Source organism: Helianthus annuus, chromosome 5 (genome assembly GCF_002127325.2).
Source record: "Helianthus annuus cultivar XRQ/B chromosome 5, HanXRQr2.0-SUNRISE, whole genome shotgun sequence".
NCBI classification, from domain to species: Eukaryota; Viridiplantae; Streptophyta; class Magnoliopsida; order Asterales; family Asteraceae; genus Helianthus; species Helianthus annuus.
In genome coordinates, this window is record NC_035437.2 from 115,602,949 (window position 1) to 115,616,824 (window position 13,876).

At 35.4% G+C, this 13,876-nt stretch overlaps 1 protein-coding gene and 1 long non-coding RNA gene across 4 annotated transcripts; one reads left to right on the plus strand and one right to left on the minus strand.

Annotated features, from left to right (window-relative positions):
- Window positions 1-5,098: 5,098 nt before the first annotated feature.
- On the plus strand, window positions 5,099-11,266 carry LOC110941140 (ACT domain-containing protein ACR12). Of its 2 annotated transcripts, none has more exons than XM_022182762.2 (10): window positions 5,099-5,350; window positions 6,893-6,959; window positions 7,163-7,270; window positions 7,979-8,073; window positions 8,158-8,242; window positions 8,877-8,936; window positions 9,784-9,839; window positions 9,918-10,023; window positions 10,892-10,960; window positions 11,051-11,266. In XM_022182762.2, the coding sequence occupies exons 1-10, from the start codon at window positions 5,178-5,180 to the stop codon at window positions 11,111-11,113; spliced, it is 882 nt and encodes a 293-aa protein (XP_022038454.1). In that variant the 5' UTR covers window positions 5,099-5,177; the 3' UTR covers window positions 11,114-11,266. The 2 variants fall into 2 exon arrangements, with proteins under 2 accessions (XP_022038454.1, XP_022038455.1); XM_022182763.2 differs by having other exon boundaries at window positions 5,100-5,350; window positions 6,905-6,959.
- LOC110941142 lies at window positions 9,906-13,577 on the minus strand. Of its 2 annotated transcripts, XR_002593855.2 has the most exons (3): window positions 13,251-13,577; window positions 12,301-12,420; window positions 9,906-10,083 (listed from the first exon to the last, which is right to left on the minus strand). It is a non-coding gene; the product is annotated as an uncharacterized LOC110941142 (long non-coding RNA). The 2 variants fall into 2 exon arrangements; XR_002593854.2 differs by lacking the exon at window positions 9,906-10,083 and having other exon boundaries at window positions 12,266-12,420.
- Window positions 13,578-13,876: the final 299 nt, after the last annotated feature.

A 13,876-nucleotide genomic window follows, 5' to 3' on the forward strand; every position in this document is an offset into this window, starting at 1 on the left:
GGGCATGATTTCTTTTTTTAAAACCATAGTTAGCGGTTTGGCCAAAAATGTTTGTAAAGCCGGTCGAACCGGGTCGCGAACACTCCTACTTGACATACAACACTTGTCTGGATTGTATCCTCGGATTTATGTTGGGTCTAAAAGAGTAAAAGTTATCAGAGGATAGCCATCCAAATTTCATCACCATTTATTTTATGCATTAATATCCTTGTTAGCTGTTGACATTTAATTAGCGTTATCAGTCTTTCGTTCTATTATTTTTCTCTCTCATGAGAAGGTGTTAAATAAAATATTTTGTATTTATCATTAAATGAATCTTGTGTGAAATTTTGACACGGCATGAAAATATGATACAATCTAAGATGAAATTTACATGGTTGGGTTTAGTTTCTGATTAAGCTCGTGATCATGTTTCATTAAATGGGTTGTGCTCGGGTCGACTAGTAAGACGAATTTATGGGTTGATGATGACCCATGTAACCCGCTCATGTTATAAATTGAACTATTTTAAATATCTTATTCAAAAATTTAAATATGTTTTGTATTCTTGGTTGTAGTTTTCAATTCCAAAGAATTAGCACGCAAAAATGAATTAAAATATAATTTTCAGTTACACAGGTCGTTTCATCTTAACCGGTGTCACATTCGCGTCAACTGTAACAATTCATGTCGTGTTCAGGTTAGTTGCATGACGCAATTTTAAGACCCAAATTGTGTTTGGATTCACATTAAATTTCCGGGTTCGTATCATGTACAACTAACCATTCAACACTCATATACAAGACACGACAAAGTCGACAATATACGTCATAGGTTTGTGTGATTAAATAGGGAAAATTGGATTTTAATAATTCTAACTTGGACTTGTTGACAGACATTACTCTAAACTTAAGAAATTCCCCAGGAGAATCCCAACTATCAAACTATTTTCCTCCATCAAGCCTAATCTCTAATCAAGGTCTAACCCAATTAGGTTTTTGCCGATGTGACACCTTACGTGACACCATCACCACATCCACCTTCTACACCACCACCATCAGGTGCCATGTGGCACCATCACCACATCCACCTTCTCCACCACCACCACCATCAGGTACCACATAAGCACTCACCTCAACATATAACTAAGGTTTGTGTCACATAAGTTGTCACGTCAGCAAAAAAACTAACCGTGTTAGCCCTCAGTTAGAAAACGCTCAACGGAGGAAAATGGTTTGATAATTGGGACTGTCCTTAGAAATTTCTTAAGTTGGGATTAATGTCGGCAGACGGGTCAAAGTTATGATTATTAAAATCTAATTTCTCAATAAAATAAGATTGATAAAAGAAAACTATGGGGATGATTTATTGTATATCGAAATAAAAGTACAATAAAGTGAGACAAACTAATATGGTAGGAAGATATATCCTAATAATATTACAAAAAAATAAGAGTTAATTGCCCGGATGGTCCTTGTGGTTTCACGCTTTTTCATGTTTAGTCTCCACCTTTTGAAAATAACATGTATGCTCCCTATGGTTTGTCATTTTGTTACTCGGATGGTCCCCAAACGTTTACTCTGGGGACTATCCGAGTAACAAAATGACAAACCATAGGGAGCATACCTGCTATTTCCAAACTAACTGTCATCTACTCAGGGATTATCCGAGTAACAAAATGACAAACCATAAGGAGCATACCTGCTATTTTCAAAAGGTGAGGACTAAACGTGAAAAAACGTGAAACCACATGGACCATCCGAGCAATTAACTCAAAAAATAATTATACCTAGTAAATCTCACAAATAGCAAAGCTACTAATAGGGTATAGAAATGGTGAGATGTCATAAAATCTTACATTTATATCTAAGAATAGAGAGATTGCGTCTAAAAAACACCCCACTAAAAAAATAGTGAAAAAGAAACAAAATAAAAATAGAAACATATATGACATTATAAAACATCATATATTTCTTAGTATCTAAATACATCAACATACAACCTAATTAAATTATAATAGACTCATAAAAGATGAACCCCACTTCCTTGTTGGTTTAGTACCTTGTAGGTCAAATTTTCCATAATTTGATCAATAATGCTCTTCATCAACTACGGACACTAAACTTATGATGCTCATGAAAATACAAACACAACAATAATTGACAATCTTCACAGAATCTTTAAGGATATAAACTTAAAGAAGACATCCACTCATACAATATCATAATACAATTACATTGTAAATCCTATATTAACATAATATTAAGTCAAATTTATAATAAGTGATTAAGTGGTACCAAAAGTTTCATTCCAGTACGAAAAATACCAAGTTAATCTGGCGATTAGCTTGTGATTATGTCTCGTGCAAATAATGTTAATCTTCTTCCGAACACAATAAAAAGCTACGTCAATCCTGCAAAACAATCAACACACCGTGAAGCTCGTTACAAGGAGCATAGGGGGTTCTCTTTGTAACCACCCTCCGGTGTGAGAATAAGAATTTGCGTTGAGGAAAAAAGTGTGTGTATTAAGTGCGAGAGAAAGAGAGCGATTCTTAAACCTGGAGGTGAGGTTCTCTATTTATAGCCGAGGTGAATTGTGAAGGAGATGGCCTGATGGGCCTTGTTCCTGAGATCGACAACAAGGAATATCCATTCTGCCTCCTATGTCACAACAACTAGTGATTCCAGGTGAGAGGGTAGTTGGCGCATGCTTAATGGATCCACGTGTCCTGACAGTTGTCCTTGTTGTCTGGTCTGTCATCAGCAGTTAAGTGGAGATCGTGGAGCAGTGGTCGGCGCCAGCTGATTGGTGTCACGTATGTGTCCTTGTGTACTTCTTGTCTCCTGCACGATTGCTTATCGTGCAACACAATAGAATACAACATGTTGAGCGCCTATTGGTCCACTGCTCTGCCACCTGTACTTTATGTACTGTCCGATGTTACCATGCGCTTCTTGTCCCCGCGCGACATGGGGTCACCCTGAGTAGTCGGCGCAAGGTCAAGGGAGCTAAGTCTTTTGTCAAAGGAACTAAGTGTCAGAATTGGTTCTATCATGGTCCTGACCTCGCGCGCGGCTGTGGGCACACGCTTGTAGGCGGCGCAAGGTCAAGGAAGGCAACACTTTGATTTATTTCGGGTATGGTCTCGCGCACGACCTGATAATAACTCATATGGCCGGTGCAGGATTTGGGACCATACCCCCAGGGGCGCAACTTTGTAGAGGCTGGGGGGGGGGGGGGGGCGAACTTTTCGCTCAATAGTGTCTGTTATGTAGTTTTCGTATAGAATTTTTTAGGTATATACGTTTTCGACTCCCCCCCCCCCCCCGGTTTTATAATTTTATTAGGTATATACGTTTTCGACCCCTCAGTCGGAAATCTCAAACTTCGCCACTGCATACCCTTCACAATAGAAATATGCCTGCCAAAAAAATTTAATTATCGGTTCATTGATTTCTAAAACCCTCTGAATGATGATCTGTAGATTTTGAGTTTCAGTGTTAATTTTGAGCTGTGGAGTTGTTTGATTTAAAGAATTTAAGTGATTTATTTAAGCATGCTATTCAGACGGGTGAACATCTTATATACCAGACGGGCAAACATCTATTAATATGCATATCGTTGGTGTATCGTGCATTCGTGCATACGCTATACATCTTGGACACCTCATCCATGGCATGCGACATTGCCAAGTGATAGCCAATGAGCTTGTGGTGGAGGGGTAAGGGAGAAATTTGGGTTTCCAAGAGACCCAAGTTCAATTCCTGCTTCTCCTCATTAGTTTTCAGCGGCACCTGGTGATGATGGGAGACTGGTGAGTAGACGGCAATCGCTAGTTCGATCCTTGAACTGAATGGGTTTCACCTCACCGCACTGTCGTGCCTTTGGGCGAGTGTTCACGGGCTTCTGCCCTAGGTGAGGGTTTTCCCCAATTCAGAGACGAGTGTATCTCGATGTGATGAATTTTGCCAGTAGACCATTTAAATGATTCGTTGGCCGTTAAAAAAATGATACATTCGAACGCAGGGCCTACACATTTCAAGAATACTCATTAATCCATTGTCCAAAGATAAATCACAGAAACCAAGGTTAATATAAATTCAGTTGAAATACAAATTCAAACACCCTTTCAATAGTTTTTATTTTAGGAAAATTATAAAAATAACCATTGATGAAAATTATTTTTAAATTTGGCAATCCTATGCGTTCTTGGAGTGGCGCATCAAGCATGTGATGTGTCTATATGCAGACCTGTCAAACACCCAATAAAAAATGACATGTGTCGTTTTAAATGTTGCAGGTGGGCCCAGACGCATCTCATTCTCTCCCAGACGCATCCCACGCCTCTCTAGACGCATCCCATGCCCCTTTTGAAAGTCATGGTGGTCATGTGTCCATTATTTATTGGGTTTCACTCCAAAGACGTATTCCGTGCTTGAAAGACATATCCCACGCATGATGCGCCGTTCCAAAGACGCTTGAGGTTGCCAAATTTGAAAATAACTTTAGGGTTATTGTTGTAATTTTCCTTTTTATTTATTTATATGTTATTTTGAGCAGACCAAATGATTATACTCTTTAAACTTAGAAAATAATTTTTCTAGTAATAAAAAAATGTTCGTCAAAAAATTAGAAAAATGTACTAAGAACCAATAAATTATTTCAAAAATACGTACTATAAAATAATATGTTCATATCATAACCGTTTAATGGTTTCTTTTTTATGAACGCCCAATTAACCTCAGCTCCTCAGTTACACCCATAAGCAAAAGAACATCAATGTTTGTAATCACACAGAGTACTAGTGATCCTGTTCGTCACCAATTTCAGAAAAAAAGAACCCATCACCCGAAGACTCATTGCGATAAAACACTAAGCTCACACAAAATATTTTATAACAAATTTCCAATCATTAACCTCCCTTATCTGAATAGTGCTAGAGCACAGGAAAAAAATTTATTGTGACATCAATTATCAATTAGTTTGTATATAAAAACCCGATAATCATTGAGCAAATATTTTACTCGAAGAAAGTGGCATATGACGTGGAACGGGCCCCAATATCAAACGTGGGCCCCTTGGGGTCTAGTCTATAATATTCGAACTCCGATTCATAAACCACTCCCTCACGTCATTCCGTTTCCATTTCAAACAACTCACATACATTGCCGGAAAATCATACTCTCCGCCGTACCATGGCCACCGGTGCCGCCCTCTCCTCCTTCTCCGTCAACATTCGTACAAATCCTCCGGTCAAAATTTCCGGTTTCGATTTTTCATCTTCTACTACTACTCAACTGTCTCCGTACAAGTCGTATTCGCCTCATTTCGCTTTCTGTTCGCGTGGATCATCCCGTATCGTTAGCAAGTAAGCTTAGTGTTTGAATAATAACGGTGATTATGATGTATTGATGATTGATCTTTTACAGATTTCGATTGATGTGATGTTTCGATTATCGACTGAATTTGAAAAAAAAATGAAAAAATCGTGTAGTGTAATTGATTGATAATCCGGATCGTTCACTAGTTAACTAGGTTTTTACGGTTGTTTTGTTGTTGATAGAATAATCGTGTAGTGTAGGTTATTGATAATCAGGTACGATCGCTCACTAGTTAACTAGGTTTTCCTGATGTTTCGTTGATTGATGTTCGGAGATTTTGATTTATGTGATGTTTCGATTATCGAGTGAAGTAGATATATCGTGTGGTGACAGTGTAATTGATTGATAATCAGGTACGATCGTTCACTAGTTAACTAGTTTATCTGGTTGTTTCGTTGATTGATTTTTAGAGATTTTGATTTATGTGATGTTTCGATTATCGAGTGAAGTAGATATATCGTGTAGTGTAGGTGATTGAGATCGTTCACTAGTTAACTAGTTTTTCTGGTTGTTTCGTTGATTGATGTGATGTTTTGATTGATGTTCGGAGATTTTGATCGAAGTAATGCTTCGATTATCAGGTGAATTAGATATATCGTGTAGTGTTGTTGATTGATTATCCGGTACAGTTGTTCACTAGTTAACTGGTTTTGCTGTTGTTCTGTGAAGTGGCTAGGATTTCTGCAAGTGATTGCTGATAATTTGGACAAATTTAAGGTGCGAGATTTTGGTTGATGTGATGTTTCGACTATCGAATGAATTAGAAAAATCGTGTAGTGTAATTGAATGATTATCCGGTATGATTGTTCACTAGTCAACTAGTTTTTCCGGTTGTGTTATGTGAAGTAGGAGAGTTTCTGCAAGTGACTTGTAAATCATACAAAATGTGCGAGAGGTGAATAGGTTATAAACTAATTGACCTAATTAGGACCATGAAATTCTGATGATATGTTTAATTTAGATAAATTTGTTTTTAAGCAGACAGTTTCTTCTAGAAGGTATAGAACATTGTTAGTGGCAGTGGATCGATAAGGTATCGTCTATGTTCGAGTGTTTCGGTCTGCATTTGATGCTTCTTTATCATTTTGTTAGTGTAATTGATTATCAGGTACGGTTGTTCACTAGTCAACTAGTATTTCCGGTTGTCCTATGAGGTAGGAGGTTTCTGCAAGTGATTGTTATAATTTAGACAAATTTAAGGTGGATCGATAGGTATCATCTATGCTTGAGTGTTTTATTTTCAGATAATAAGTATGTTTCAGTGTGCATTTGATCCTTGTTTGTCATATGCATTTTTCACTTTGGGGATATAGGTTATAGTTTTGATCTTTGAGACTAGGCTACTGGTATCATTTTGTTAGTGCAATACTAGAAACAATTAGTATACATTTGTTCTCACATGTTACAAATTTCTTCTCTTCTAATGCTCTGCAACAACTCTAATTACATGGGATGGTAAAAGAGCTAATAAATTATGTTTTAATTAAATTATGTATTATGTTTGGTTAATATTGTTATGCACTTATTAGACTGTTATTCAGGAGCATTGTTAAAGCTTCCATTGATGGTGTGGACTCATTGGGTATAAGCTCCCTGGTCAGTTTGAGAACTCTTTCTCCCATATATGATATACCCTTGCTACAACTATGTAGTTATGTAAAAAACAAAAACCGTGTGTTGCAGAAGTTTTATGAAAAGATTTATTAATGAAGTTTTTTTGTTGTTATGCTTTGAGTATTATACAATCTGATTTCTGTATCTTGATCTTGACATTGTATCTCATTTGTATTTTTTTTCAGGATGCTGATATCCCTACTCCGATTGTTTTAATCGATCAAGATACAGATCCATCTGCAACTATTGTACAACTCAGCTTCGGTGATCGTCTTGGTGCCCTCATTGATACAGTAATTGATAACCATCTCATTAATCATTTGTTACTTTCTTGATAATTATACTCTTCTAGTTCCTAGCATCAAATTACGGTAAACTGAATTCCTTACCATGATGATGCAACATTGCAACCTTAACAAGATGGCTAAAACAAATAATAAAATCTGATTGTTATATTAATTCCTTAGTTCCTATCAAGTAATTCTACCTGCAATGCCGAGGTAATAAAACTAGTAATCTTCAAAAGAGCTGTGCGATTTTGGCTAATGCTTTGTGAAAAGCGTTACCAAGTTTTCTTTATCTTTTTATTTATTTTTTTAAGACGGATACTTTGTAATGTATCAAGACGTTATTGATTTAAGTAAAGTACACTGTGGTTTTCCAAAATTTTGGATGTGGTCCTTAGCTTTCCAAAAGTACACAGATGGTCCCGGTGGTTTACACTTTGTAACGCATTAAGTCCCCAACTTTTGCCAAAAGTATATGGATGGTCCTTGTGGTTTGTACTTTGTAACGCATTTAGTCCCTAACTTGGACCTCCTAAACGTTTAGGTTTGTTGGCTGGGGACTAAATGCGTTACAAAATGCAAACTATAGGGACCAGCCATGTACTTATAGCAAGCTGGGGGACCACTCCAAAATTTTGGAAATTCACAGGGACTATCCTTGTACTTTACTCTATTGATTATTATAGCTTTTATTGATTATTATTACTGGTGCAGATGAAGGCACTGAAGGATCTAGGCTTGGATGTAGTGAAAGGAACCGTCACGACTGAAGGAACAGTCACACAAACAAAGTTCTTTATTACTCTATTGTGAGTATACTTCATAGTTTTTCGTATTACACGTGCTTTATTTTCAATATTATAGCAATTTCTGCTATTTTTTTAACTTCATAGATCATCTGGGCGTAAAGTTGAAGATCCAGATCTTCTGGAGAAAATCAGATTGACCATCATAAACAATCTCTTGAAGTATCATCCTGTATGTATATGTATATGTAACAATCTCTTTATCTTCTGGAGAGAATCAGATTGACCATCATAAACAATGCTCTATTTCTTGAAGTTTATTAGTTATTTATCTAAGGATGAAGCTAGTATAAACATTTAGAGTAAAATGCCATTTTCGTCCCTAAGGTTTGGCCAGTTTTGCAACGTTCGTCCAAAGGTTTGTTTTTCCGCATCTAGATCCAAAAGGTTTGAAATCTTGTCATTTTCATCCGTCTCGTTAACTCCATCCATTTTTCTCTGTTAAGTCAGGGATATTTCCGTCTTCTTTGTTAACTTTAAGGGCAATTCAGTCTTTTTCAGGGGTATTCGGTCTTTATACATATTATACATAAAGTGAAAAAGATCGAGTCGCCCGTTAAGTTAACAAAAAAGACGGAATACCTCTGACTTAACGGAGAAAAAAGGCTGGAGTTAACGAGCCGGATGAAAATGGCAAGATTTCAAACCTTTTGGATCTAGATGCGGAAAAACAAACCTTTGGCAAAAGTCGCAAAACTGGCCAAACCTCAGGGACCAAAATGGCATTTCACTCAACATTTATTTTGGTTTAATAAAGTTGCATACACGTTGAAAAATTGCTTTCTCTTTGTTTATGAATATTAAAGGAGTCTAGCTCACGACTTGCAATGGGAGAAGCATTTGGAATACAAGCTCCAGTCAAGAAGGTAACTTTATATATAAGCATATTATATGAAAACACCTCAATCCCCCGATTAAAGTCGTTTTTTGTCATATCATATAAAAATATGTTTTGTCCTTTATACTTGATTCCCGAGAAACGTCTTATGTGAGATTTATGGAAGTGATACAACTACCTATACTACACTTATTCAATAATGTTGCTTACCGAACGAGGTTTTCTGTTCATGTTTGTTCGTTAAGGAAATGAACGTGTTCATGTTCGTTTGTTAATTTTAGGTAACGAATGCATACAAATGTTCATGAACACAAACAAACACAAACTAATGTTCATGAATACAAACGAACACAAACAAGCGTTCATGACATCATATATAATACACTGACAGTTATCAATATTTTATTTGTCAGAATTTTGAAGTATTTAAATAAAATATAAAAATTACAAGCACTAAGAAACTATTGAACATAAACGAACACGTTACCGAACGTTCACGAACATAAATGAACTAACGCGGTCTTTGTTCATTTAACTAAATGAACGGGATTTCTTGTTCGTGTCCGTTCATTTATTAAACAAACCAACACAAACGAACTTCCCACCAAACGGTTAATGAACTATTTGCTGAATGTTTGGTTCGTTTGCAGCCCTAATTATACTGATATTTTGGATCATTTTAAAGCATATACGTATGACATGCGCTAAAAACTTACATGTTTTGACCCGTTACATGCCCCACCCATCTTGCCACCTATATCGAATATCATCATTCTTATAGTAAAACAGTCACTGCAAGTTAACAAGACTCGATGCATGTTGATTGTGTGTGTGTGTGTGTGAGAGAGAGATTAAAGTATTTGTTTTAATGGCAGGTTGATGCTGATATTCCAACTCATATACATATCAAGGATGACGGGCCGAAAAGGAGGTTAGCTAGCAACCATGTATACTAATCAAATTGACCAGTTTTTAGTGTGTTGACTTTTTGTATCTCGGTTGGTTTTAGCTTGCTGTGTATAGAGACAGAAGATAGACCTGGATTGCTCTTAGAAATAGTCAAGATAATGGCAGATGTCAATATAACTGTGGAATCAGCTGAAATTGATACTGAAGTATGTTACCGTTCTCTTTCCGATGGGTGGGTCAAACGGGCTGGACCCGGTCAAATTGACCTGCAAAAAACTTTTTACTACTTTAAAATTTTATTATATATAGTGAAATAATTATGATTTACAAAACAATAATATTAAATGATTTTTTTTAAATTCGAGTAAAATGCCAAAATCATCCCTGAGGTTTTGGCACTTTTGCATATTACATCCAAAAAAAATAATTTTTATAACCGGACCCCTAGCGTTTCATTTTTATTGTCATTTTCATCCAGATCACTAACTCAGTTAAAATGTATTTGTAACTCAATGACGATTTTCGCAATTTCATTAACTCTGAGACGATTTTTGCAATTTACCCATTTATTTTTTGTTTTTTAATTTTTTAAAAAAAATTTATCTTAAAAAATAAATAAATATAATACATATGCATATACATATACACACATTTATATATATACACACTAATTTTTTTTTTTAATTTTTTTTACCTCTAAATAAAATAATAATAATAAATAGATGATGTTTGGCAAAATCGTCGCTGAGTTAATGATACATTTTAACTAGGTTTGTGATATGGATGAAAATAACAACAAAAATGAAACATTAGGGATTCAGTTAAAAAAAATTCTTATTTTGGATGTAACAGACAAAAGTGTCCAAACCTCATGGACGCTTTTGGCATTTTACTCTTTATTTTCTGATAAGGAAAGTTGGTAGGCTGTATACTTTGAAATCAGACTTCGGTTGAGTTTCAACCCATTTGATTCGTTCCTATTTACTTGTTTTCTGTTTCACACATTTAAGTAAAACAAAAGTGAAATAAGTGAGTCGGTGGTATTCAGACATCTACTACTTGTGTACGGTACAGGGTTTGGTTGCGAAAGATAAATTTCATGTTAGCTACCGGGGGGCAGCTTTAAACGAAACTTTGTCTCAGGTAACCAAATAATAATTTTGTTAGCTAATATAGATAGATAGTATTCCTTTTTACTCTTGTGGGGCCAAACATATGTGATTAAATGTGCAGGTGTTAATGAATTGCTTACGCTATTACTTTAGGAAGTCGGAAACAGGTGAAGATAGTTATTAGGAAAGCATTTTAAACTCCACATGTCGTGTTCTTGTAAGTCCTTTTTTACAAAATAATGAATGAATGTTACTTTAAACTCCCAGGAGTTGGAAAACAGTGATGATTAAAGTTGACTTTTAATTTCTTCCTAATTACGGTTTGGTTGGTTAACAACATCTAATTACAACAATTGCTAACGAATGTCTGATCAACCTAGTTATTATCTTTGGATTTATTCTTGCTTTCTATTATGTATGTGTATTCAAATGGTTTCAAGACTTTGTGGGATTCATCTTTCAGCCGATGGGTCTCAATAACGAGAAACGACTCAAATAAGTTAGTTATACAAGTCCATTATACTACTACAAAATACAACATCTTAACGATGATGGAAAGGATCATGTAGGCAGGCAAAGGTGTTGTTAACATGATAGATGGGACATCTCATACAGTCATACGATGTTCCATTTGTTCTCCACCACTTCAAAAGCAACCTCAACAACCATAAGGTTATCTAATACTCACATTAAACACACTCTTAATGAATGCTACTTCTTCTTACACCAGAGTCGAGTTACATCGGAAAATCCCTTCCAACCGTAGTTGTTACTTTGGTAATCCCAGATAGAAGATTCCCACTCAACATTATGCGAGTGTGGAATTGATTAAAAGATGATTTAAATATTAAAATTTCCGTCTAAATAATAAGATTTAGGCCACAATTAATGAAAATTCAGGGTCAAGGGATCTTATATTGGATTTTGGAGCGTTATGGAGAAGTCTTGTGAAAATGTCACAACAGCTGTAAAAATTATGGCTCATAATAAATTAGTGATTTACTTTATTTTCTTGAATTCTTTAATGACAACACTCGGGCAAAACCACATCATTTGCCTGGGTTAGAACCTACTACCTACCTCTGAAAAAGGCAAGAGACTCTACCAAGTGAGTTAGTTTCATATAGGCTTATTTTCATGACATGTGAGAATATCCAGTGGCGGATCCAGAGATTTTTTTCAAGGGGTTCACTTTTTTAAGTGTTCCAATTTCATATGTCCGAACATAAAAAAATTTCGAGTCGGTTCGACGGTTCGAGTCAGGTAAGGTTCATCATATAATAAAATAAGATTAATGAAAAAAATATTGTCATGATTAATTTAAAAACACGCAATATAAATAAGATGGTCTTACGAATACAAAAAACATACCAGTAAAACTAGTGACAACTTTATTATCTTTTTCACATTAGTATTGTAGTGGACAATGAGATTCACTACTCATACGCATCGAATGCTGACAAAAAAAGAAGCAAGAAACATGGTCACAAACTGCAAACAGCCACAAAATACCCAATTAACTATGGAAATATCACCATTGACAAATGTTATTTCTGTTGTGAACATTTTCTACCTAGAACAATGGGCTTGTATAAGACATCTCTTCAACAAAAAAAAAAAAAAAAAAATATTTACTTCAGAGATATCATCACCAATAAAGAAACATGTTGAAAAAAGATGCAAAGTAATCATCAATAATTAAATTTAAACTAATGTGTCATCTAGTCATGAATAACATAAGCTGATGAGCTATCTGAGGTATTTTTGCAACATGAAATATTTCCTCTATGGCCAAAATAAAAAAATCTAACCTGTATTCATGTTGTCATGTTAATGAAAAACGCAAATGATTCACTCTATGTTGTCAAAGGTGCCACCTAGGCGCTGAAGCCGCCCGGCCCAGCGCACCATACGTTTTGCGCCGTGAAAGGCGTGGTTTAGGCTCTCAGGCGCAGGTTCTGAGCATTTTCCAGCCAAAAATGGCATGAAAAGAAAACCTAAATAAGTCTGGAATCAACCTAAACAAGCCTAAAACATATCTAAAACCTCTAATAATGACATTTCAATAGTCTAGTATGAAGATTTCCCTCAAAACAGTCCATATATAAAAGTATCAGACTGAGACTACTCATGAATTTATCAATTAACTGAACAAAAATAGCAATTAAAAAAAACATGAAAGAATTCACTATTCAGCAATCAATTCTTTCAAACTAAACCCTAGGTTTCACAAACAATTCGAAATAGATATTAACCAAAAATTAAGCAATTAACTTACATGAAAGAATTCAGCAGAATTAGAGTATGTACACTGTAATTACCAGTTAAATTGAAGAATGGTGTGGATGAGGGAGTGGCTCCGGCGAGGCGGCCGGCTGCTGGTAGCGCGTTCCGTTCTATGTGTGTGGTTTGTGTTTGAGGGTAAACAAAAAGAACAAAAAAGCTACAAAAAATGCAAACCAGACTCGAACATGGACCTCTTATGTAACAAGCGCGCATGTTTACCGGGTAGACCATCCAGAGATTCATTTATAAGGTTGCTCTAAACAATATTAAAGGGTTTCTTCACAGTTTTCTATATAATTTAACACTATAAATTACGAACCGAACGGGTTCCTAGAAACCCCCAAACTGGTTATAGATCTGCCCCTGAGAATATCCCGTCAAGTGCTATAGTATACTACTTTTGAGATGGTGAACAAGTAAACAATCACTATCATTGCTCAATAGTCATACATACATATGTAAGAATATATTTTTATATTAAATATATTATATAGTCATTATTATCATTTATCTAATAATTAATTATTGACCTAATTATCCCTATATCATTAACTAGGTTATAACCCCGTGTATTACACGGGTTAAGTAAATAAATTTATATATAATAAAACATTATATATTTAAAAACTTCCTTTATTGCACGGGTTGAATAAATATAATT

Coding starts and splice junctions, on each gene's coding strand:
- LOC110941140 (XM_022182762.2), top strand. CDS start 5,178: ATGGCCACCGGTGCCGCCCTCTCCTCCTTCTCCGTCAACATTCGTACA. Junction 7,271..7,978: donor TTGGTGCCCTCATTGATACA/GTAATTGATAAC, acceptor TTACTGGTGCAG/ATGAAGGCACTGAAGGATCT. Junction 8,243..8,876: donor ATCTCTTGAAGTATCATCCT/GTATGTATATGT, acceptor TGAATATTAAAG/GAGTCTAGCTCACGACTTGC.